The sequence below is a fragment of the Periophthalmus magnuspinnatus genome, chromosome 9 (genome assembly GCF_009829125.3).
Source record: "Periophthalmus magnuspinnatus isolate fPerMag1 chromosome 9, fPerMag1.2.pri, whole genome shotgun sequence".
NCBI classification, from domain to species: domain Eukaryota; kingdom Metazoa; phylum Chordata; class Actinopteri; order Gobiiformes; family Gobiidae; genus Periophthalmus; species Periophthalmus magnuspinnatus.
Window position 1 is genome coordinate 3,612,215 of NC_047134.1, and position 24,300 is coordinate 3,636,514.

General features: G+C 44.6%; 1 protein-coding gene and 1 long non-coding RNA gene across 2 annotated transcripts in view; both read left to right on the forward strand.

Moving 5' to 3' along the window:
• The window catches only part of LOC129456509 (scavenger receptor cysteine-rich type 1 protein M130-like), an 85,226-nt gene extending 73,606 nt beyond the window's left edge, over positions 1 to 11,620 (forward strand). The window contains exons 5-10 of the mRNA XM_055224019.1: positions 7,367 to 7,639; positions 7,839 to 8,126; positions 8,679 to 8,957; positions 9,183 to 9,473; positions 10,023 to 10,157; positions 11,424 to 11,620. Of these exons, the coding sequence (XP_055079994.1) occupies positions 7,367 to 7,639; positions 7,839 to 8,126; positions 8,679 to 8,957; positions 9,183 to 9,473; positions 10,023 to 10,157; positions 11,424 to 11,515 (1,358 nt within the window). The 3' untranslated portion in view covers positions 11,516 to 11,620. The remainder of the gene's footprint in view (positions 1 to 7,366; positions 7,640 to 7,838; positions 8,127 to 8,678; positions 8,958 to 9,182; positions 9,474 to 10,022; positions 10,158 to 11,423) is intronic.
• Positions 3,222 to 6,289, forward strand: LOC129456544 (uncharacterized). Its single transcript, XR_008648823.1, has 3 exons — positions 3,222 to 3,307; positions 5,549 to 5,575; positions 6,215 to 6,289. It is a non-coding gene; the product is annotated as an uncharacterized LOC129456544 (long non-coding RNA).
• Positions 11,621 to 24,300: the final 12,680 nt, after the last annotated feature.

The following is a 24,300-nucleotide window of genomic DNA, read 5'->3' on the forward strand; positions in this document are numbered from 1 at the left end:
ACAGTGTTTTTTCTCGTCTCAGTGGCTCATCTGTTCTTAACTTGTCGCAGCTGCACTTTTGGGTTTTCTTCTGGCACAGATGTTTCAAACTGGTCTAAAATGGCAGAGTGTGGGGCAGGTACAAAATGTGCAGTGCTCCAGCAAAGCATTAATAAAGCGTGTAATAAAAAACAATATGTTTACAAGTACAACACTACAATAGCCCTGTCTATTGGATTCACTTTGTAATGACTTTCATATAAAAATCCATTTAACAAAACAGGACACTATACTGGCATACTTCAGTGTGGTTAACATTATAATTCTAGTTGCCATTTTGCACTTTTGAATTCTGATTCCTTTGCTGTGAAATAAAAATTTGAAGAAAAAATAATGTACACAAAATTTACATTCTCCTCTTAAAAAAGGGAAATAAAACAATAACATTTCCGTCTTTCAAAAATGAATTCTCCGTTAGACATACAGTACAGTTACACAGATACATATTTTTCAATACCGCACATTCAAATCTGCCAAAAAAGTTGTGATTACAAAGCCACCAAGATGCTGCCGTATATATAGAGATGTATGTACAATGGTTAGAGCGTTCAGAATTGCACTATGCCTCAGTTAAACGGAACTTACAGGATTTTATGGTAAAAAATCGATTTTACGCCAATGTGACAAAATGTAATAACTGTCTTACTTTGGTACAAACTCAAACAACCCATTTTGTTTCATAATTGTGACGTCATTTCTACTCAAAGAGGACGATATGTAACTTTTGTACTGAAGGGGGCGCCACCTGCTCCGCCCAGAATGTTTCACAGTACGACACCGAATTTATCTCCACGGAGACAAGTAGGTGACGCCACCAGGCCAAGTTACACATCAGATCTGTGGAGAGCATGATTTTCAATGGATTTTTTTAACACCAAAAAACAAAGCAATAACATCTGCAGCTCCACCAGAAAAGTTACATAGTGCATCTTTAGCGTTAGTGTTTTCAGAAAAAGGACGGGAGGGGTTGATTCGACGATCGAGTCGTTGGATAAAATACCTTTTTGCAAATACTTAAAAATTGTACATCGCTTGGATAGAGCCTTCAAGTGGAACGTAAAAATCACTGTTAGCGGTTGGCTAGCCCTGCATGTTTCTCGTAAATACTTTTTAAGTCATAAACAGCGCAAAAGTGGAGTCTGACATTTTGGTTTTGGCAATAAATATACATACTACCAGAATAAAAAGCAATATGTGGCACAGTTAAACAATTGTTCAGCACTGTTCATAAATAAACACTGCCTTTCAGTTAGCAGTTAGCACTAGCGCTCCTGTGAAAGCTAGTTTTAGTGTTGGACTCTTATTCCTAAGATAGTTTCACCTCAGCTGTACTTCGAGGCGCCACAAAACAGATGTACCAAAGTTCAGAAATGAATCAATGACTGAATCAAGAAGAAATCATTAAGAAATCATTTAAAAATCACAGTTTATGCCGAGTAATTAGCGACTTCTGTCCATCAGGGGGAGTTGGTACACAAGGACTTATAAAAAAGAGGGGGAGGAGCCAGATGTTCCACTCACGAGTCCCTCCATGAGAAAGTAATCCCAAACGTAACTTCAAAACCCCAAAAGGAGAGGGTCAGAGCTGTGTATTTAAACCACAAAATCTCCCCAAAGCTTTTCACGAGCTCCTCAGAGCAACAAACGGCAAATGAACGAACACTGGTGGACCACTGGAGCGGGACTTGGTTTGGAGCCCGAGTCTAGACCAGGTTGTACTCCTTCAGGTTGAGCTGCAGGATGGTGTCTTTGACCGCGGCGAACACAAAGCGGATGTTTTCGGTGTCTGTGGGAGTAGATGATTTTGTCACTGTCTGGGTTTAGGTCCACAAACATCTTCAGGATAAACTCCCGCGCAGCCTGGGCGTCTGAGGGCCTGAAGAGGAACAACACTGAAGTGCACAAGTCAGGGTTTCATGGCTTTGGAACTGGCATTTATGCTTCATTTTACAGAGTTTTACATCAGTTAAATGGAAAAGGAAGCAGCTCTAAAAATGAATCTGTTGAATGAATCCAAGACATTAATACACAAAATCCCAAAATGTAGGCTCATTTTGTGAGTTTTAACTTGTATTTAAGAAACTGAAGATGTTGTCAATTATTAAAAACATAAATATGTACTGAGATAATGTCACTATAGTAGAACTTAACAGCCACATCACCATCACAGTCTTTTCACATTTCAATGAACAACTCAAACAAACTCTCCTCGCTTTTCAACACAGAGCATAGACCCAGTTTATGAGTCGTTTCTGTGAGGCTACGGAGCGCGCTCAGTCCGTACCGTCGTACTCGGGGAAGTAGTCCACCAGGTGTGAGGACATGATCTTCTCCTCCAGCAGGTCCTTCTTGTTCATAGACAGGATCACGGAGGAGTTCTGGAACCAGGGGGAAGTGATAATGGTCCTGAATAGAGCTTTACTCTCCTCCGTGCGGTTCTGCAACATACACACACACACACACACACGCACACATACACTGAGAGACACTATATAAACTGTAAACATGCACATTTCAGGACTCTCTTCTTTTCCGTAGAGTCCGTTGCTTCATTTTTTCACTTCATCAGTGTGAAATTCATTAAACCTTCTGAGTTTATGTTTCAGACTCTTGCTCGTCTTTGACGCTTTCACCTGAAACAAACGTTCTTCCAAGTCCATGACAGAGGGAACAGTTCTGTTTTGGTCTCAGTGTTTATACTGAGCTCCATCTCTTTGCACCAGTGGGACTTTTGTAGTTATTCTGCAGTTTGATCAGATTTTAATTAAGAACTTCTATGACTCGTTATAGATACAAACTAATTACTAAAGTGTTGCATTCTGCTCTTTGTCACAGTTTGTGTTTTTGAACATTATTGCACATTTACAGAAGGCTTTGGGGGATGATCCTCAGACAATCCTACACCACATGACCAGTCACACCCTCATCCAGGTTTGTACTGTGTGTTTTTCAATTCAGGATCAATCCACTTTAGTGTTTTCGTATGAGAGATATAGACTGATGTTGGCACGACTTTTAGTATCAGCAGCAGCAACACCTTTAACCACATTAGCAGAAGTGAATGGTCAAAAAAGACTAAACAGGATGTAAATATTACCACACATTCAAAGACAATGAAATGTAGGCACGAAGACAAATGAGGAAACCACAAGTTTTACTGACATTTTCAGTCCTGGTTTAGTCCTGGTTCAGTCCTGGTTTAGTCCTGGTTCAGTCCTGATGATGGCCCTCGGAGCACTGGTCCTGGTCTGTTCTTTGTACTTTTTAAGTAAGTAACACTGTTTTCTGTGAGATGCTGCTTCAGGTGCTGTTGTGTTATTTGTGAATATGAGTCTTTGATGGACGAGTGTGTGAACAACTCAAAATAAGTCACATCTTTTAGATTTAAATATTGAAATGGCCTTTACCCTTTGACCTCTGCTGTGGGTTTCCCTGACGCTGAGGCACAGAGACTTCATCATGAAGCTCATTGAGAGAAGGGCAAGGGTTTGCAGTTGTTCAGATGGAATGTACATGCTGATTTTCTTTGTTCAAAACTGTCCCAGAGGCTCCACTTTTTAAGGAGACTGGGGCTGTTTGAGCCAAAAATCCTGATCTGTTTTTCTAAAGCTGTTTTGGAGAGTGTGGCACAGCCTCAGGTCTTTGTCTAATGTAAAACCAAAAACTAAAAACTGGTAAATAAGGCCATGAAGGTGACTGACAGGAAAGAGTTTCCTTCTGTTCAGGACATTTGTCTAAACTCTGAGCTCAGATGAACTGTCAGAACCCCTCTCACCTGTTGTGTGGTGAATATGAAACTGTTCCTTCAGGTGTTTGGAGCACATCACTTTAAGAGTAACACAAATAAACTCTCATTTGTCACTTGATTTTGTTTCCCTCTTGAACAAATGTGCTCAACAGAGGCTTAAGTCCCTTTAATCTCCAGTGAGCTTCAGGATCTGTGATTTGAATGTGTCGACTGTGTGGTTTTATTCATGATATTTGTGAAATGGGGCTGGTGCAGTGACACTTTCTGGCTGTGCAGACACAAAATGGACACGTATTTGTCTTCTTCTTTTTGATGAGCTCTGACTGTCCCTGACTGTGATGTGTGAGTGAAACTGTGTTTAAGCTGCGGCACAAGACAAATGTCCCCTTGAACATAAGAACGTTTATCTTCATCTAAATCAGTGGCTCTTGCTAACCCCTAGGGTTCGATCGAACCCTAGGGGTTCGGTGGGTCAGTCTCTGGGGTTCGGCGGAGGTCAAGACACACAGCCGACTCATATGATTCGTGGACTGCGAGCGTGTCCAGGTTCTGGCCGTGTCCCAGTTTGACAAATGAACCCTTTGATGTGCCTATCGAAGTACCCGCCCGACTTAAATGTGCCGTTCTTTGGTGAATTGAGACACGGCATGAGACACGGCCAGAGTGATACCCCAGCGTTGACTGGGAGGATCCCGGCGACAACTGCGCTCTGATTGGACGTCTTCAAGGGACCACGGAAGCGCATTACCGTAATGACAGTGACATATTTAAAGAGCCTCATTCCTCTGCTTTGACATGCCGTTTGAATTTACATGCAGCACAATTGGTTGTGGAGTTACAGTCTGTGTTAAAATGTTAAAAATAATAAATAGCATAAATACAATAAGTTCATTATTGAAATACATAAGGTTAAAAAATTAAATGATTTCAGTGTGGTAGAATTAAAAAAGGTCATATCTTTGTGAAAAGGTATATATGTAATTTGTTGTGAGTTCATGCATTGTACTGGTTTTATTCTTTGAACACAGTGATGTTAATGCACGATTAATTTTGTGCACCAGTAAAACAAAACAAAATTAGAGCTTGAATTAAAAAAAAAAAAAAAAAAAAAAAAAAAAAATTGACAATAAAGAAGGGTTTGGTGAATGTGCATATCAAACTGGTGGGGATCAATACAACAAGGTTAAGAACCACTGATCTAAAAGCAGGACTAAACCAGGACTAAAGAAGGACTAAACCAGGACTAAAGCAGGACTAAAACAGGACTAAAGCAGGACTAAAACAAAACTAAAGCAGGAATAAAACAGGTCTAAAGCAGGACTAAACCTGGACTAAAGCAGGACTAAAACAGGACTAAAACAAGACTAAAACAGGACTAAAGCAGGACTAAAGCAAGACTAAAACAGAACTAAAACAGGACTAAAACAGGACTAAAGCAGGATTAAACCAGGACTAAAGCAGGACTAAAACAGGACTAAAACAGGATTAAAGCAGGACTAAACCAGGACTAAAACAGGACTAAAGCAGGACTAAAACAGGACTAAACCTGGACTAAACAAGGTTTAAAGCAGGACTAAACCAGGACTAAAGCGGGTCTAAAGCATGACTAAAGCAGGACTAAAGAGGGACTAAACCAGGACTAAACCAGGACTAAACCGGGACTAAAGCAGGACTACAGTTTCCATCACACTCATGAAACCAGCCTGTGGCTTTAAGTAGCTCAACATCCACCATTTTGTGACATGACTTTTGTGTGTGCAGGGCTCCTGGCAGAAGACAACAGCTCAGGTAAAGACACACACCAGGATAACCACTCTGCCACAGTAACACAGGGAAAACATGCACACTCCACTCAGATCAGGAGTCTAACCCACAACCTCCTGGTGAGAGGGAGCACACAGGATAACCACTCTGCCACAGTGTCTGTGTAATCCCTCAGTCTGGTCAGAATGTGTCTTCAGTTCTGGACAGGTCACTGGTGGATACTTCCTTATATGTGTCTGAAGGGAGGAGCTAACTGTTTGGGTGTAGTTAGCTCCTCCCCCCAGGGCCCAAAGTATTTTCCACAGTGGGTCAAAGTGAATACACATTAGTGGGTGGAGGGTCAAACCTGATGACAGTTTGAACAGAAAAATGTTCTTCTATGAAGAAAGATGTGACATTGACTAAAAATGAGGAAATAGACAGGACTGTCCTCCTGACAGTCTTTTCACTACAAACTGACTCAAAACAGATTATTCCTAAAATCTCAGAGCCCCTTTGGGCCAAATTAGTTCTGCTGGAGGGCCAAGTTCGGCCTGGGGACCACACTTTGGACACCCCTGCTCTAAAATTTTTGTCCAGTTGACAAAATAGAATTTTTCTTTTACTCTTGGTGAGGCTTCACTGCTCAGGTAAAGGGGCTCACTCTGTCTCTTGTCTGTTCAGAGCTCAGGCTGGTGGGAGGAGCCAGTCGCTGTGCTGGGACTGTGGAGGTGAGACTCAGAGGAGAGTGGAGACGGGTGTATGAGCCCTTTAGACCCTGGGACGTGGAGCACATAGCTGCTGTGTGCAGAGACCTGGACTGTGGCTCTGCTGTTTATAGAGAAGAGAGAAACGATTTTCCGGAGAGTCCAGTGTGGGAGGTCGATTATGACTGTGTGATGAAGTCAGCAGTGAAAGAATGTGTTGATGGTTCATCCTCCTCTTCCTCTTCCTGGGGTCTAGAGGTGAAGTGTTCAGGTAAAAGTCTGATCTCACATTTTTATGTTTCTCAGATGTTTTTTTCTAGTCTCTCTCATCACACACACACACACACTCAGTGTGTGAGTTTTGTCTTAAACCCAGAGAGATGCTAAAAACATGATTAAATCTGTTGAGGAGGATCAGCTCTGTCAGCAGCAAAGAGCCCAGTTTAGACTCAAGTCTGTCATGTTTACTCTGAAAAACTACAGAGAGATTCTCACGTGTTTAAGAACAAGTGAACTAGGACTAAACCAGGACTAAACCAGGACTAAACCAGGACTGAACCAGGACTAAACCAGGACTAAACAGGACTAAAGCAGGACTAAACCTGGACTAAACAGGACTAAAACAGGACTAAACCGGGACTAAACCAGGACTAAACCAGGACTAAACCAGGACTGAACCAGGACTAAACCAGGACTGAACCAGGACTAAACAGGACTAAAACAGGACTAAACCAGGACTGAACCAGGACTAAAATAGGACTAAAACAGGACTAAACCAGGACTAAACAGGACTAAAACAGGACTAAACCGGGACTAAACCAGGACTAAACAGGACTAAAACAGGACTAAACCAGGACTAAACCAGGACTGAACCAGGACTAAAACAGGACTGAACCAGGACTAAACAGGACTAAAACAGGACTAAACCAGGACTAAACCAGGACTGAACCAGGACTAAACCAGGACTGAACCAGGACTAAAACAGGACTAAAACAGGACGAAACCAGGACTAAACCAGGAGTGAACTAGGACTAAACAGGAGGATGACACCAGGACAGAGCGGTGATGTCACAGCCCTGTGTGCGTCCTATTGGCTCAGAGTGATGATGTCACACATGTGTGTCCACAGACTCGGTGCGTCTGGTCTCGGGGCCCAGTCTGTGCTCAGGATCAGTGCAGATCTGGAACCGGACCTGGGTCTGTGAAGGGGCCTTGGACCAGCAGGGGGCAGAGGTGCTGTGCAGGGAGCTGGGCTGTGGGGCTCCTTCTCTCCTCCAGGGGCCGCTCTCTCCTCTGAAGCAGAAGTTCCACTGTGAGGGCCATGAGTCTGCTCTGATGGACTGTCCCCGCTCCGGCTCAGAGACCTGCTCCTCTGGAGCCACTGTCAACCTCACCTGCTCAGGTAAAGGGGTGGGGCCTCACTCCTCAGGTACAGGGGTGGCCCTGACTGCTCAGGTAAAGGGGCGGGGCCTTACTGCTCAAGTAATCGGGCGGGGCCTCACTGCTCAGGTAAAGGGGCGGAGCCTCTGCTCAGGTGAAGGGGTGTGTCCTCACTGCTCAAGTAAAGGGGCGGGGTCTCACTCTGTCTTTTGTCTGTTCAGAGCCGCTCAGGCTGGTGGGAGGGGCCAGTCGCTGTGCTGGGACTGTGGAGGTGAGACACAAAGGAGAGTGGAGGCGGGCGGAGTCCTCTAGATTCTGGGACCTGGAGAACACAGCTGCTGTGTGCAGAGACCTGGACTGTGGCTCTGCTGTTTATGGAGAAGAGAGAGATGGTTTTCCACAGAGTCCAGTGTGGATGGTCCCATATGACTGTGTGAAGGAGTCTGCAGTGAGAGACTGTGTCATTGCCTCACCCTCCTCTCCCTGGGGTCTGGAGGTGAAGTGTTCAGGTAAAAGTCTGATCTCACATTTTTGTTTTTCAGATTTTTTTCTAGTGTCTCTCATCACACACACACACACACACACAGAGGGGGCGTGTCCTCTGTGTGTGTCTCTGGACATGAGGACAGTCCTGTTGGACACAGACGAGTCCAAGTGTGTGAGTTTTGTCTGAAACCCAGAGAGACGCTAAAAACATGATTGAATCTGTTGAGGAGGATCAGCTCTGTCAGCAGCAAAGAGCCCAGTTTAGATTCAAGTCTGTCATGTTTACTCTGAAAAACTACAGAGAGATTCTCAAGTGTTTAATAACAAGTGAACCAGGACTAAACCAGGACTAAACCAGGACTGAAACAGGACTAAACAGGACTAAACCAGGACTAAACCAGGACTAAACCAGGACTGAACCAGGACTAAACCAGGACTAAACAGGAGGATGACACCAGCTCAGAGCGGTGATGTCACAGCCCTGTGTGTGTCCTATTGGCTCAGAGTGGTGATGTCACAGCCCTGTATGTGTCCTATTGGCTCAGAGTGATGATGTCACACATGTGTGTCCACAGACTCGGTGCGTCTGGTCTCGGGGCCCAGTCTGTGCTCAGGATCAGTGCAGATCTGGGACCAGTCCTGGACCTGGGTCTGTGAAGGGGCCTTGGACCAGCAGGGGGCAGAGGTGCTGTGCAGGGAGCTGGGCTGTGGGGCTCCTTCTCTCCTCCAGGGGGCGCTCTCTCCTCTGAAGCAGAAGTTCCACTGTGAGGGCCATGAGTCTGCTCTGATGGACTGTCCCCGCTCCAGCTCAGAAACCTGCTCCTCTGGAGCCGCTGTCAACCTCACCTGCTCAGGTAAAGGGGCGGGGCCTCTGCTCAGATGAAGGGGCGGGGCCTCACTGCTCAGGTAAAGGGGCGGGGCCTGACTGCTCAGGTAATCGGGCGGGGCCTCTGCTCAGATAAAGGGGCGGGATCTCACTCCTCAGGTGAAGGGGCAGGGCCTCACTGCTCAGGTAAAGGGGCGGGGCCTGACTGCTCAGGTAAAGGGGTGGGGTCTCACTCTGTCTTTTGTCTGTTCAGAGCCGCTCAGGCTGGTGGGAGGGGCCAGTCGCTGTGCTGGGACTGTGGAGGTGAGACACAGAGGAGAGTGGAGACGGGTGGAGCCCTCTGAACTCTGGGTCCTGGAGCACACAGCTGCTGTGTGCAGAGACCTGGACTGTGGCTCTGCTGTTTATGGAGAAAAGAGAGATGATTTTCCACAGAGTCCAATGTGGTGGGTCTCACCTCACTGTGTGAAGAAGTCTGCAGTGAGAGAATGTGTCTTTGGTTCATTCTCTCCCTCTTCCTCGGGTCTGGAGGTGAAGTGTTCAGGTAGTGTTCAGTGTTCAGATGCTTTGTTTTCTAGTGTCTCTCATCACACACAGACACACACACACATGTTACGACCCAGCTCAGCTTGGGGAAGGAGAAGTAACAAAACAAGATGGAAAATGGTCAAACTAAAATTGATTTATTTAAAAGGAATGTTAAAAGTAAAAATCAAACCTTTTCCTGGTTCATAATGTCAGACTTTAGACCTACTACAATTTAAATTCAAATGTGTCATGTTCACGTTTAGGATTTGATAATGTCATGATGTTTCAGATGGAGGGCAGGGCCTGTAGAACTCTATAAAACTCTATAAACTCTATGTAACTCTATGTAACTCTATGTAACTCTATATAACTCTATGTAACTCTATGTAACTCTATGAGAATCTATGGGAGACTTAATATTTTTAAATAAATGCCCAAACTTCTGCTCCACAAATGATAAACCTTATGATTATTAGTTTGGGATCGACTCCACAAATTGTCACATTAATAAAAAATAATGAATAAAATATACTGAAATCTCACTGCACGTTCTCTCTCACTCCAGGTCCTCCCTCTCCTCCTCCTCCCTCCTCTCCCTCTGTGTGGATGCTGTGGCTAGTGCGCCCTCTGCTGGTGTCCAGTCCATACGCCGTGTGCACTGTGCTGCTGGTGCTGATCTACAGGGAGCAGCGTCGCACAGGTAACCCCACAGTCTGAGATGTTCTGACCTAAACTATAGAATTAACCCACACCAGGTCCTCCAGGTCCTCCAAGCGCTGGGACAACAGCCTTTTTGGTGCAGTTTTTGGATCTCCACTGAGGGAGGAGCCTGTGTTCTGCTCACATCATCTACATTTATCAGGGAATAGAAACACATTTGTCACCATGGGGATTCTTGCACATTTTTTGACAACTTTTCTCTGACACTTTTGAGGCACAAACAGTGAACAGCTCCCCCAGAGTGTGACGTATCCTCTACTATCAGCCAATAGCACATCTGCAAATATTCTCGTGCTGACTCAAGCCCCGCCCACCTGTTCTTCAGCTTTTGCCGTGCTCCAAACCATGAGTGAAGGTGAGCTCTGTGAGGCGTGGTCTAGAATGAGCAGTTGCATCTGCACATATCACAATTCTCATATTGTGTCTCTACCACGGAAAACACGATACCCAAAACCAGAAGTGCCACGAAAGAAGGAAACCAACCAAAAGCAGCCGATACATTGGCCTAAAAATCACGGCTTTGTTTTCTGCATGAAGTCGATCTCCGGCCTCTGTGTGTTTGTGTTTGTGAACAGCCATGTGGTGCTGCGCTCTGATTGGTCACGGTCAAAATCACAGGTGTATTATAAAAACAAACTGGCCAGAAAAAAGTGTGAATTTGGTGAAAATGTGCACAGGCTAAGACACGAGCTAACACACGGGCTAATACATATGCTAACAACCAGGCTAATACATATGCTAACAACCAGGCTAATACACAGACTAATACACAGGCTAACACACGGGCTAATACACAGGCTAACATACGGGCTAACACACAGGCTAATACACGGTCTAACACGCAGGCTAACACACAGGCTAATACATGGGCTAACACACGGGCTAACACACAGGCTAACACACGGGCTAATACACGGGCTAATACACGGGCTAATACACGGGCTAACACACGGGCTAACACACGGGCTTATACATTTTGAATTTGTAAGTACAGAGCAGGGGGCGGGGATAGGGGGTAGGTGAAAACAGACTATCTGAGCACTCAAGCCTCAGTTGCAGGACAAACTCAAACATGAATTGCTCTAAATAAAAGCTCAAATGTTTGCTCCCTGCTGGATAAAAGAGGTATTACACAGACACAGGTTTCAGGTCACTGGGGGGCAGTGTGGAGCAGAGAGGGGCTGTGGGAGGGCATCTGAACACAACCCCAGTTTGGACTAATTATTTTTCTTGACTCCGCCCACAGGAAGTGCACATGTCGTTTCCATGGAGACGGGCCAGCAGGAGGAGGAGTATGATGACGTCGCCGCTGAGGTCACCACCGAGCACAGCTTCTGAGCCAATCACAGCTCTGCTTTCATCTTTCAAATGAGTCTGACATTTTAATTAAAGACTTAAGAAATATGTGAATAAAATATAATTTTAATATTCACTTTATTTGTAATGTTTTAAATATCCTGCACCTGCTTGTTTCCACATATTTTAATAAAATGTGACTTAAAAGCTGCTCTTGAGTTCTGTCTATATCTAATTATAAAGCCTTTTATTTTCTATTAATCAGGAAATGCATTGTTAGCATGCTGACTCGCCTGTTCTCGACTAACTAATAAAAATCTCTCCTCTTTGAAAGTCTGTGATATTTCTCTAAAAGGATGATTCACAAAACCAACGTTTCGAAATATGCATTTTTGATCCAAACATCCGTTCATAAAGTCCTTGTAATGGCGTCCACAGTGTCACTGTTTTCTGTGTCTGTGTGTTCTTATTGCTCCTGTCTGCAGTCCTCACGTTTACACTTTGTACTGTTTAAATAAACTAAACCTCTGCAGGATTTTCTCCACTGGTTTTCTTCAGAAACGGTTTGAACGACCAGCAGAGGGCAGCAGAGAGCAGCTCAGAGCTCAAATAAACACAGATGTCATACTCACAGATGATGATGTCATACTCACAGATGATGATGTCACACTCACAGATGATGTCATACTCATGGATGATGATGTCATACTCACAGATGATGATGATGTCATACTCACAGATGATGATGATGTCACACTCACAGATGATGATGTCATATGTCTCGGTGGAGAATCTTTCTTCAGGCCGCACATGAAAAACAGGACACGACATGGAGTCGATCAGCTTTACTCCTCTGACAGACATAAAAACTCTACCAGTATGTCGCTGTGTTGCATAAAGTGAATAGAACTGCATTATTAACATTATGTAACTCTACAATGGCACCATTTTTGATGCACTGTGTGAAAATTTGGGGGTCAACGTGTAAAACCTACTTGTCTTGAGAATTATCACCAACAGTCACTACAGAGAGACATCTAACCCAATATATGTCAAACTTAAAGTGTTGAAAATCCATGATACTGTTGACTTAAGTATCCTCAAAGTAATGTATAAAACAAAGTGCAATGTATTATGTGTAAACATTCAAAGACTTTTGGAGATAAGAACAAGTCACTACAATCTAAAAGGAACAGATGTGTTAAAAAACAGATGTAGAACCAAAGTTATGGAATAAAACATTTCTGTGAAATGAGTTCATTTATAAAAGTTGACAAAGAAATCAAAGAATCAAGAACAATAATGATATTTAACACATAAAAAACTGCTCAGTGAGGAAAAAAAATATGTTGCACATAAAAGTGCAGATTTCTGTTTGCAATGGATTAATATTTGTGATATAAGTGAAATGTACTGAAATGTTTTAATGTAACGATCAGATTTAAAGTATTGTCTGAAAAAGGGGCAGATCACATAAGATTACTCTTCTTTCTGCTCCTTTTCATTCATTTCTTGTATGTTTTACTTTACAACACTGTTGAAGTCTTTTTATATTTTATGAATGATATAAAATAAGTAAATACATATGTCTTTCCACATATCAGGCACTCTGGCTCCCTCTGCAGTCTCCAACGAGCTACTGAGACTTACAGCTACAGACTGGACATGTTATTACCATAATATTACACAGGATTTACATCAAAGTGACTCACAATTATATAAATCATGTCTGAACAAGAAAATACTTTTAAAAGAATAAATATGTCTTCACACATATCAATTAAATAAATAAATATATACATATATCTTCACACATATCAAAATCACAAAATAAATAAATACATAAATAAATAAATCCATTTGTCTTGGCTCATATCAGGGACACTGGCTCCTTAGAAGAACAGAGCCGTGAGATGGCGGCTCATTTTCGCGCCATTCAGCTCCATGTTACAATATGAAAATAACTGAAACATTTACAGTCCAAATAAAATGGACAAAACTTAAAGTTAACGCTCCAAAATACATCCACTACATGTGAAAACATTGTCTTATCAACGTGTGTTCTTGTATTTATGCTGACAGCAAGTCATTTTTGTAAAATATAAGATATTTAACGAGACAGAACTTACCCTCTGCGTCACTGAGAGGAAGTGACGCTACCAAAATAAAACACACGGCAGCACTTCCGGTTTTTCAAAATAAAATGAGCCAAACGTGTCAGGAACGATAAATAAATGTGATTGTTGAGTAAAAAGTGTATCAGGTACAAACCCGCTCTGAAAGGTCGGGCTCTACATAAAGAACTCCAGTCTGACTCGTACCTTAAAGTGACAGAATGAGCTTTACCTAAATCTTTATATTGCTTTGTGTCATTGTGCTCAGTGATATTATGAATGATTAATGCATATTTGAATAATCCTGTATTGTTTTGTATTCAAAGTGTCTCACCTACGTCCTACCTCCACCTGTGGCCCTGCAGCTCCGATGTGGATTTAACCACAATAATAATGAAAATATATGTACAAGTCAAATACAAATCAAAAACTTGGTTCTCGGTTTAATTATCCAATCAGAAAGAAAAATGAGCTCCTCACTTTGAGCTGCCAGATTCTAGGACTGAAATCATCTTGTGTGTGTCGTCAATATGGCAGAAAATACTGTCCTAAATTTAAACATACAGCTGTGTTTAACCCGGTTTAGTCCTGATGAAGACTTGGGTTAGTCCTGTTCTAGTCCAGGTTTAGTCCTGATGAAGACTTGGGTTAGTCCTGTTCATGTCCAGGTTTAGTCCTGATGAAGACTTATTCTCAGTGTGTGGACAGACCTGTGTCCAGAGCCTTGTCCTGCAGATAGAGACACACACAGGTGTGTCTCATTCTCAGTGTGTGGACAGACCTGTGTCCAGAGCCTTGTCCTGCAGATAGAGACACACACAGGTGTGCAATTCTTAGTCTGAATTGTAATAAGTACGCGGGACAACTGTGTGCGGTAAGACCATGTTTACTGTTGACCGCCCAGCATGCATTGCCGGTGCGTAGCACGTAATTACGTAATCAAACAACTCATACAGCTCATACAATAAATGTATCATAGACAAATATGAATACACCACATCTCCCTTTTTAAAATAAAGAAAACATTTTCTTTTTAGAAAGCAAAACTTAGGACTGGTCTACCTTTTAAATATTTCTCAAAGCCATACAAACATCTGGCAATACCAATAATACAACAATACCCTGTATTTAACTTTTTTTTTCACAACCTTTAGTTTTTACTGTGCTCTATAAAACAAAACATCACAGTTGAATAACATTTTTTTTTTCTTTTCTCTTTGTTCACAGATCTAACTTTTTAGGTTTAACAATTGCTCTCCCTGACTTGGTTCTGACACCATCAGTGTTAACAGGTGTAGAAGGAATCAAACTGGAAGTTGTACCTACAGGATTCTGCATTACAGGCAAATCAGTATTTACATGCACTGGTGATTGTAAAGGAATCAAATGCATGCGATTACGCCTCACAGTCCCTTGTGGTAATTCCACTGTGTATGATCTGGGTGTAGAATGATTTTCAATAACAGTGCCTGGTGTTTTGGCATCAGTCACCCAAACTTGCTCTCCAGGGGACAGGCTGCTTAGGGGTTTTGCACGGTGACGCTTGTTAAAGTTTGCCATGTCCATTCTCCTCTTTTCCCTTTCCTTCTCAGCGAGCGCTGTGCTGTCCGGCAGTGTAGGCTCCAGCTGCGATGGAAGTGTCGGCAGTGTTGTACGTAGACGTCTGCCCATTAATAGTTCTGCGGGGCTGTATCCGGATTGCAGTGGTGTAGCTCTGTAGGCAAGAAGAGCTAGATAGGGATCCGCTGCTTTTTTCAGGAGATTCTTAACAGTCTGTACAGCACGTTCTGCTTCTCCGTTACTTTGCGGAAACTTGGGGCTGCTTGTGATGTGCTTAAAGCCATACATTGCTGCAAATTCTGTGAAAGTTTGACATGAATACTGTGGCCCATTATCAGACATAAGGACTTCTGGGATACCATGACGGGCAAAAAATGATTTCAGGTGAGTAATAACATTGTTTGATTTCGTTTTGTTTAACAAAGCAATCTCAACATATCTAGAGTAGTAGTCAACAGCAAGAAGATACGTTTTTCCTCTTAGCTCGAAAAGGTCTGTACCCACTCTCTGCCATGGGCGGACAGGGTATTCCGTCGGCATGAGTGGCTCACTGCTGTTGTGTCTTTCTTGAATACATCTTCTGCATTTGAGTACCATCTCAGAGATTTGTTGACTCAGCCCGGGCCACCACACAGTTTGGCGTGCACGAGCTTTACATTTTACCACACCTTGATGTCCTTCGTGTATTTTCTCCAGCACCTGATTTCTCATTGCAGAAGGAATGACAAGACGTGTATCTTTTAGCAAAAGGCCGTCTTTAACAGTGAGTGTGGCTCGGTCAGGCCAGTAGTTTTTCAGTAAAGGCTCTTGTTTAACATGTTCTGGCCAGCCTTGGGTGCACATGTCCATAACGCGAGAACACACACTGTCCAATTTCAGTTGTTCTTTCAGTGTTTGCATATATGATGAACTAACAGGTAGATTTGTTACAATACTGTCCACATATATGTCTGTGCTTTCCATTAGCTCTTTGTCTGCTTTGATCATAGGTGCTTTCAGAGGCGAGCGTGACAAAGTATCTGCTGTCCAGAGCAACTTTCCAGGGGCATACTGCACATTGTATGAGTAACGCATTAGTCTCATTCTGAACCGCTGGATCCTAGGTGGCAAGAGATCCAGAGCTTGCCCTCCCAGTAAGGAAACGAGAGGTTTGTGGTCTGTTTCAAGACAAAAATGTTTACCAATCAGAAAATCACGGAATCGCTCACACGCCCATGTAGAAGCCAATGCCTCTTTTTCCACTTGTGCATATCGTTGTTCTGTAGGAGAAAGGGACCTTGATGCATAGGCCACTGGTCGCCATCCTTCTTCCCACAGCTGCAAAAGAACACCTCCCAGACCATAGGATGAAGCATCTGCTGATACTTTAGTGTCTCTGTTGGGGTCATACATTCCCAGCACTGGAGGTGATGTCAGAGCATCTTTTAATGTTTGGAAAGCTCTAGCTTGGTCTATTCCCCAATACCATGCGTTCTTTTTGGAAAGAAGATCTCGCAGAGCTTTGTCTTTTTCAGCTAAATGAGGAATAAACTTGCCCACTTGATTCACCATGCCCAAAAAACTGCGTAACTCTGACACATTAGATGGCTCTGTCATTTCTGTGATTGACTCTGTTTTCTTTGGGTCTGGGCTGATACCTGTATTTGCTATAATGTGACCTAAGAAAGTTACTTTACTCTGGGAAAGATCACACTTTTCAACATTCAGCGTTAAGCCTGCTTTTTCCAATCTTTGCAGTGTAGCATGGAGACGGGTATCATGCTCCTGTTGGTCACGTCCCCACACCAACACATCATCTATGTGACAAACCACTCCTTCAAGTCCCTCAATGACCTCGGCCATTGTGCGTAGGCGATTAAAATGAAACCGCCCGAAAGGTGTGATGAAGGTGGTGAGTTTGGCTGATTCATCTGACAAGGGGATTTGCCAGAAACCCATGTTAGCATCTAATTTGCTAAACACTTTGGCTCCTGCAAGCATTCCAAGACTTTGTTCCACGGACGGAAGCACATATTTTTCCCTGCAGACAAATTCATTTAGTCCTGTAAAGTCTATGCAAAGTCTCAGCCTAGAACTGTTTTTCTTTGGAACGACAACCATGCCAGCACACCAATCCGTTGGTTCCTCAACTCGGGTAATGACACCTAGTTTTTCCATTCTTTGAAGTTCCTCTTTAACCTTTCCCATCAGAGGCAGAGGAATCCTTCTTGGAGTTTTGAGCGAATACGGCACTGCGTTTGGTTTGAGTTTTATGTGATAGGCCTGCTGCACTTCACCAAGACCATTGCAAAGTTTAGGATAAGTTGCTTTCAGAGTGTCCATAGAAACAGCATCCACTCGCACTAGCAGGCCAAGAGCTGTAATGGCGGGCAAGCCTAGCAGTGGAGTGCTCAGGTTTTTGACAACATAGACCTTCTCTGTTGTGCGTTTTGCTCCGTAGTTGAGCTGTAGCTTTGTAAACCCTGCAACATCAAGTGGTGTTTTTCCAGGTCCTAACAAAGGTTTTTCTGGCTTCTGCAAAACTGGTCTTTGTCCTGATATGAAAATCTTTGACAAGTCTGAGTCAGCTATTGCAGTCACATCCGCTCCCGTATCTAGTTTGAAAGTAATTTCAGTGTCTTTCACTAGTATGTTGGCTGTCCATGGCTGTATGTCACTGGTAACTGAGCCTAGGAAGAATCCTTGCTCCTCTTCCTCCTCAATACTTTGTACAGTTTTACTTTGCCTGCAGACACGCTGATAATGACCCTTTTTTCCACATAAATGGCATTTTGCATCATTTGCAGGGCACTCGTGTTTTGGATGTGGCGAGCCTCCACATTTGTAGCATTTGTTACTTTGGTTCTTGTTATAATATGCTTTGACAGTTTTATTTTTAAATTTGGTGGACTTTGTTTTGTCGTGCTTTTTCATCACTCTGTCAGTAGCGTTTGCATTTACTTGCATCACAGTCGTTTCACTTCTCAGAGCTGACTGCTGCTTTTTGATTTCTTCTGACTGTCTGGCCATATTAATAGCTTTATCCAAGTCCAAGTCTTTTTCCATCTGCATGCGCTCAGACAGCCTCGTGTCGGCCAAGCCCACTACTATTCTGTCTCTTATTAGCTCATCGTGGAGCAGTCCGTATTTACAGTGCTCCGCTGACACCATGTGCAATTCTTAGTCTGAATTGTAATAAGTACGCGGGACAACTGTGTGCAGTAAGACCATGTTTACTGTTGACCGCCCAGCATGCATTGCCGGTGCGTAGCACGTAATTACGTAATCAAACAACTCATACAGCTCATACAATAAATGTATCATAGACAAATATGAATACACCACAACAGGTGCGTCTCATTCTCAGTGTGTGGACAGACTTGTGTCCAGAGCCTTGTCCTGCAGATAGAGACACACACAGGTGCGTCTCATTCTCAGTGTGTGGACAGTGCACAGAGGCTCAGATTCACTGTCTGCAGGTGCTGGGCTTTAGGTCCTATCCGCTCAGATCAGAGAGAGTCATTTTATCATAGACTGTAAATGTAAATGGACGTCGCTAACCTGCTAGCCACACATTACAAACAGGAAGTGATCATGGTGCACTTCCTGCTCCATCGACTCTGACTCCAATTCACTTTCTATGTAAAAACTGTGTCCTCTCTCTGGACCTGCTGCTGTCAGACTCATTCTGGTCTTAAATGTTCGTATTAACCCTCTACATGATCCTGGGGTTTTTATTTCACTATTGTGTCTGTAAATCAAGATCTGAACATTAACGGTCAGAATTTGAAATATGGAAGTCCAGATGAGCCGCTGTAACTGCTCTGGCCTCGATGAGCTTCATTTGGAGCTGAAGCTGTGGTGACGTCACACTCACTTCTTTATACAGATTACAGTTGCTAAAAGCTGGGTTTGATTTGAACGTGTTGACTTCATTTCTGGGGACACAGATCACGTTTATGAGTTTAAAGTTTACATACAGTTCATTTAATATATTTAAATAAATGATTAAAATAATGCATTTATTTTCATTTCTAGCACAGATCAGATAATCATCCTAAAGTGGAGTTTTAGACTTGGAAGTGTAAAAAACAGGAGACTGTTCCACGTCTAAAAACAACCTGGAATGTGTTAGAAAAGTGAGGAATAACTTTGGACCAAACGGCGCCTTAAAGGGTCCTCAAAATGGCCTCCAACACAAAACGCAAAGCCTTTATGTTAATTCTAATTGTGAATCTGTTATGAAACCTGTGGAAAACACTGTGCTGTATGATCTTTTTATTTCAGATGTATGATGTAAATACTACTCGTTTGAAGTAGTTCAAATGTAAATATGTGCGTTGGGTTTACATGAATAATTCCATTGAGAAAGTCAACATAATGCATTTATTTAAAGTCAATATTTAATCTTCAAGTGAAATAAAATACCGTAAATTCCGAACTATAAGCCGATACTTTTTTTCCTACACTTTAAACACTGCGGTTTATATGGCGGTGCGGCTTATTCTTTTTTTTTTTTCGTGGCGCCAAAAACATTTTGCCTAGCAACAGTAGACCAATAAAATTGATGAGTAGTTCACAAAGTTCCAATGAAATTGCATGATCAGTCAAGCACACTATCACAACTACTGTAAATCAGTCATTTGTACTAACCCTCATCAACATGGAAAATACTAAAAGAAAAGCATATGATGCGGCTTTTAAGTTAAAAGTGATCACTCTGGTGGTTGAAGAAGGAAATCGAGCTGCCGCACGTAATCTTGGCATAAATGAATCAATGGTGAGAAGGTGGAGACGCCAGCATGAAGAACTGAGCCAATGCAAAAAGATGAGAAAAGCTTTCAGAGGTAATCATAGCAGATGGCCCCAGCTTGAAAACTATCTGGAAGACTGGGTTAACACACAGAGAGCAGGCAGCCGCAGTGTTTCTACTGTACAAATCAGACTGAAGGCTCAAGCCACCGAGATGAAAATAGAAGATTTTAGAGGTGGGCCATCATGGGGTTTTAGATTTATGAAACGGAAAGGCCTGTCCATTAGGGCACGCACAACTTTGTGTCAGCAGCTCCCTCCTGACTACGAGGAGAAACTTGCTAACTTCCACACATTCACTCAAACAAAGATAACGGAGAATTCCATCAGGCCAGATGACATCATAAATATGGATGAAGTACCTCTGACATTTGACCTGCCTCTCACTCGGACCGTAAATAAAAAAGGTGACTCGTCCATCACACTGAAAACAAGCGGCCATGAGAGAACGCATTTTACCTGTGTTCTGAGCTGCACAGCATCTGGACTAAAGCTTCCTCCGATGGTGATTTTTAAGCGGCTGACAATGCCAAAGGAAAAATTCCCAAAAGAAATCATGGTGAAAGTCAATAAGAAAGGTTGGATGATGGAGAGCCTAATGAAGGATTGGCTCAGAGAGTGCTACTCAAAGAGACCAGGGTTTTTTTTTTCACAGAAAAAAAGCATTGCTCGTTATGGACAGCATGAGGGCCCATGTAACAGATTCAGTGAAAGCTGCCATCAAGAGCTCAAACTCAATTCCAGCTGTGATTCCCCAGCAGGAGCCTGCAGAAGCTCCAGCACATCCAGAATTGTGCTGCCAGGATCCTGACGAGGAGGCGCAAATATGACCACATAACCCCTGTTCTCCACTCACTTCATTGGCTGCCTATCCAGTCTAGGATACACTACAAATCTGTCTCCTCACCTACCAGTGCATCCATGGAACTGCCCCTGCCTATCTCACAGAGCTCCTCACCCCACATACGACCTCACGCAATCTTCACTCATCCACCACTCACTGCCTCCACCAGCCTAGGACCAGACTCTCCACTATGGGAGACAGGGCCTTTCAGGCTGCTGCCCCTCGATTGTGGAATGTCCTCCCAGAGTCTCTGAGGGCAAAACAAACTGTCGAGGCCTTTAAAAAAGGCCTTAAGACATTTTTTTTTAAAAAGTCTTATGAAGTTTTATGACTTTTAACTGTTATTACTACTGCTATTAATTATTTAATGTTTGCAAATGTCAATTGTAATGTCTTTTTATATGCTTATGTCATGACGCCCGCTTGTTCCTGTCCTCCCGTGCTCTCTACCCCTCCCCGACCTGTCTGCCCGGAGCTGGGCGGAGTTCGAGACTTCTCCCGCACACACCTGGAGCGCATCAGCGTAATCACCGCCACCTGCTGCTGAGTACTTGAGGGCTCGGCAGACTACACTCGGCGCCAGACCGTCCGCGTGTAAACGTGAATGCTCTAGCTCAGTTTTGTATCCTGGTACCAGCTTGTATGTACTCATTTGGATTTTGTTACCCTCCAGATCCCTGTCCTCGCTCATCCCCGCTCCTGCCTCTGCGCTCCAGCTCCGGTAATGTCACCCCTCCGTCTCGCTACCTGTCTCCTCCTGGTCTCCGGCTTGCTGCTTACCTTCGATCTCGGACTCCGCTCTCTGGACTACGCCGGACCAGCCTGCCCCGGTCTCGCCCTGCTCTTGCCTGCACCCCGGTCCTGGTTTCCTCGTCCCCGACCTGCACTCCGCCCGCCTGGTCTGCCTCCCGCTCCGTGATTATCCGTGTGAACTTATATGAACTAATCAAGACTGAATTTCACTGCCTTTGTAAATAAACACTGTAACCTTGCCCCGAGTCTGCACCTCTTGGTCCTACCCGCACCCGTTACGACAGAACGGTCTGGCCATGAAAGGGACCAAGCCGACTCGGGGATGGATCCCTTGCCTCCGCCAGGCGTTTACGCACCACGGGATAATCTTGGGACAAGACGACCAGGCCCTGCAGTCTCTGTTGGAGTGCAATCAGACCCTCGCCCGGCAGGTGTCTCAGCTGACACAACTGGTGACTCAGCTCACCAGTCAAGTCGCCGCGCTGCTCGCTGCCTCACCTGCGGTGCTCTGGCGCCATCGGGACCACGGCGCCGCCGGACCCTCCGGAGCCGAGGGGCACGGACTCGGAGCCATATTCTGGCCAGCCTCACCTCTGTCGGGGATTCCTGTTTCAATGCGAGTATATTTTTCAGCAGTGTCCTACGCGCTTTAACTCGGGAGCCACGAAGATTCGCTTCATATGTGGATTACTTCGGGGAAGGGCTCTCCAGTGGGCTGAGGCACGGCTAACCCACACACCTGTGGAGACCTTGGATTATAACAAGTTTATCACTAACTTTAAATTGGTGTTCGACCACCCGCACTACCGGGACAATGCGGCGTCCCGCCTACTGACTCTCAACCAGGGCTCCAGGACGGTAGCGGACTACACTATCGACTTCTGGACGCACGCGGCTGAGGTGGACTGGACGGACAGCACGCTGCGGGCCGTTTTCGTGCGGGGTCTGAATGAGCATCTGAGAGACGAACTGGTGTCTCGTGACGAACCCTCCGACCTACGGTCCCTCATCACCCTCACCAACCGGATAGACAACCGGCTGCGGGCACGCCGGAGGGAGAGACATCAGTCACCAGTCCCACACGAGACATGTTCCTCCCCGCTGCCTCCAGAGGAACCTATGCTCTTCGACCAGGCTCTCTCATCGGCAGAGGAGCCTCCTGACCTGAGATTTGTGATTCCGCTTGCCAACCAGATAGGTGGTGGTTGGCAGACGAGAGACGCCGGTCTCCAGTCCGGCACGAGACACGCTCCGCCCCGCCGCCCCCTGAGGAGCCTATGCAGATTAACGGGACCCTCCTGTCGCCCGAGGAGCGTCAACGGCGGCGCCGCCTAGTGGGGGCGTGCCTTTATTGTGGCAAACTAGGACATTTTGTGGCCACCTGCCCAGTACGGCCTAAAAGGGAGTGCCAAACAGTGGCTCTGGGAGGACTGGTGTCGCAGCCCCATGTCCTGGGGAAAGACATTAGGACCTACGTCTCCACGTGCCGGGTGTGTGCCCGGGGCCATGCCTCCCACTCGCCGCCCGGTCCCGACCTGTCCACTCCCGACCCGCCCTCCCTTGCTCAGGACCCTTGCCCCTTCCGTCCAGGGACTGCCTTGTGTCCCATCAGTGACAAGGTTCCCTCCGTCCGGCCCCCCTCCTCCCACCCATATCAGTCTGTTGGGCCACCAGGAGGTGGCCCTTAGGGGGGGGTACTGTCATGATGCCCGTTTGTTCCTGTCCTCCTGTGCTCTCTACCCCTCCCCGACCTGTCTGCCCGGAGCTGGGGGGAGTTCGAGACTTCTCCCGCACGCACCTGGAGCGCATCAGCGTAATCACCGCCACCTGCTGCTGAGTACTTGAGGGCTCGGCAGAATACACTCGGCGCCAGACCGTCCTCGTGTAAACATCCCTGTCCTCGCTCATCCCCGCTCCTGCCTCTGCGCTCCAGCTTCGGTAATGTCACCCCTCCGTCTCGCTACCTGTCTCCTCCTGGTCTCCGGCTTGCTGCTTACCTTCGATCTCGGACTCCGCTCTCTGGACTACGCCGGACCAGCCTGCCCCGGTCTCGCCCTGCTCTTGCCTGCACCCCGGTCCTGGTTTCCTCGTCCCCGACCTGCACTCCGCCCGCCTGGTCTGCCTCCCGCTCCGTGATTATCCGTGTGAACTTATATGAACTAATTAAGACTGAATTTCACTGCCTTTGTAAATAAACACTGTAACCTTGCCCCGAGTCTGCACCTCTTGGTCCTTCCCGCACCCGTTACGACAGCTTATTACCTTTTCTGATTTATAATGTTTTTATGTTTCTTCTGTGTCTGTAGCACTCTGAGATTTCTTTGAAATGTAAAGTGAAATACAAATAAAATTTATTATTATTATTAAAGTATAACAAAGTGTTCAAAGTGTTGCAAAAAAAAAAAAAAAAAAACTAAAGAAAACTTGGTGTATTTTCTGACAATTCATGATAATGATGACACCAACCCGGCAAATCTATGGGAAAATACAAAAGCTTATCTGCGAGGCTTAATGATCTCCTTTTGTGCTATTAAAATAAATAAATAAAATAAAATAAGCAAAACAGACAAGTTAAAATGACAAGAAGCATAAACTGAACATAAACGTTCTCTTACAGCTGAGAGTTGGGACAGGTGTCACTAAAACTGCACTGAATTCACACAAAAAAAAGTAATAGATGTGCAAATTATTTAGCAAGTTTGATTAACAATAATAAACAAAACGTTACAATAACAAAAGTAAGACACGCACGTGGTAAATTCATT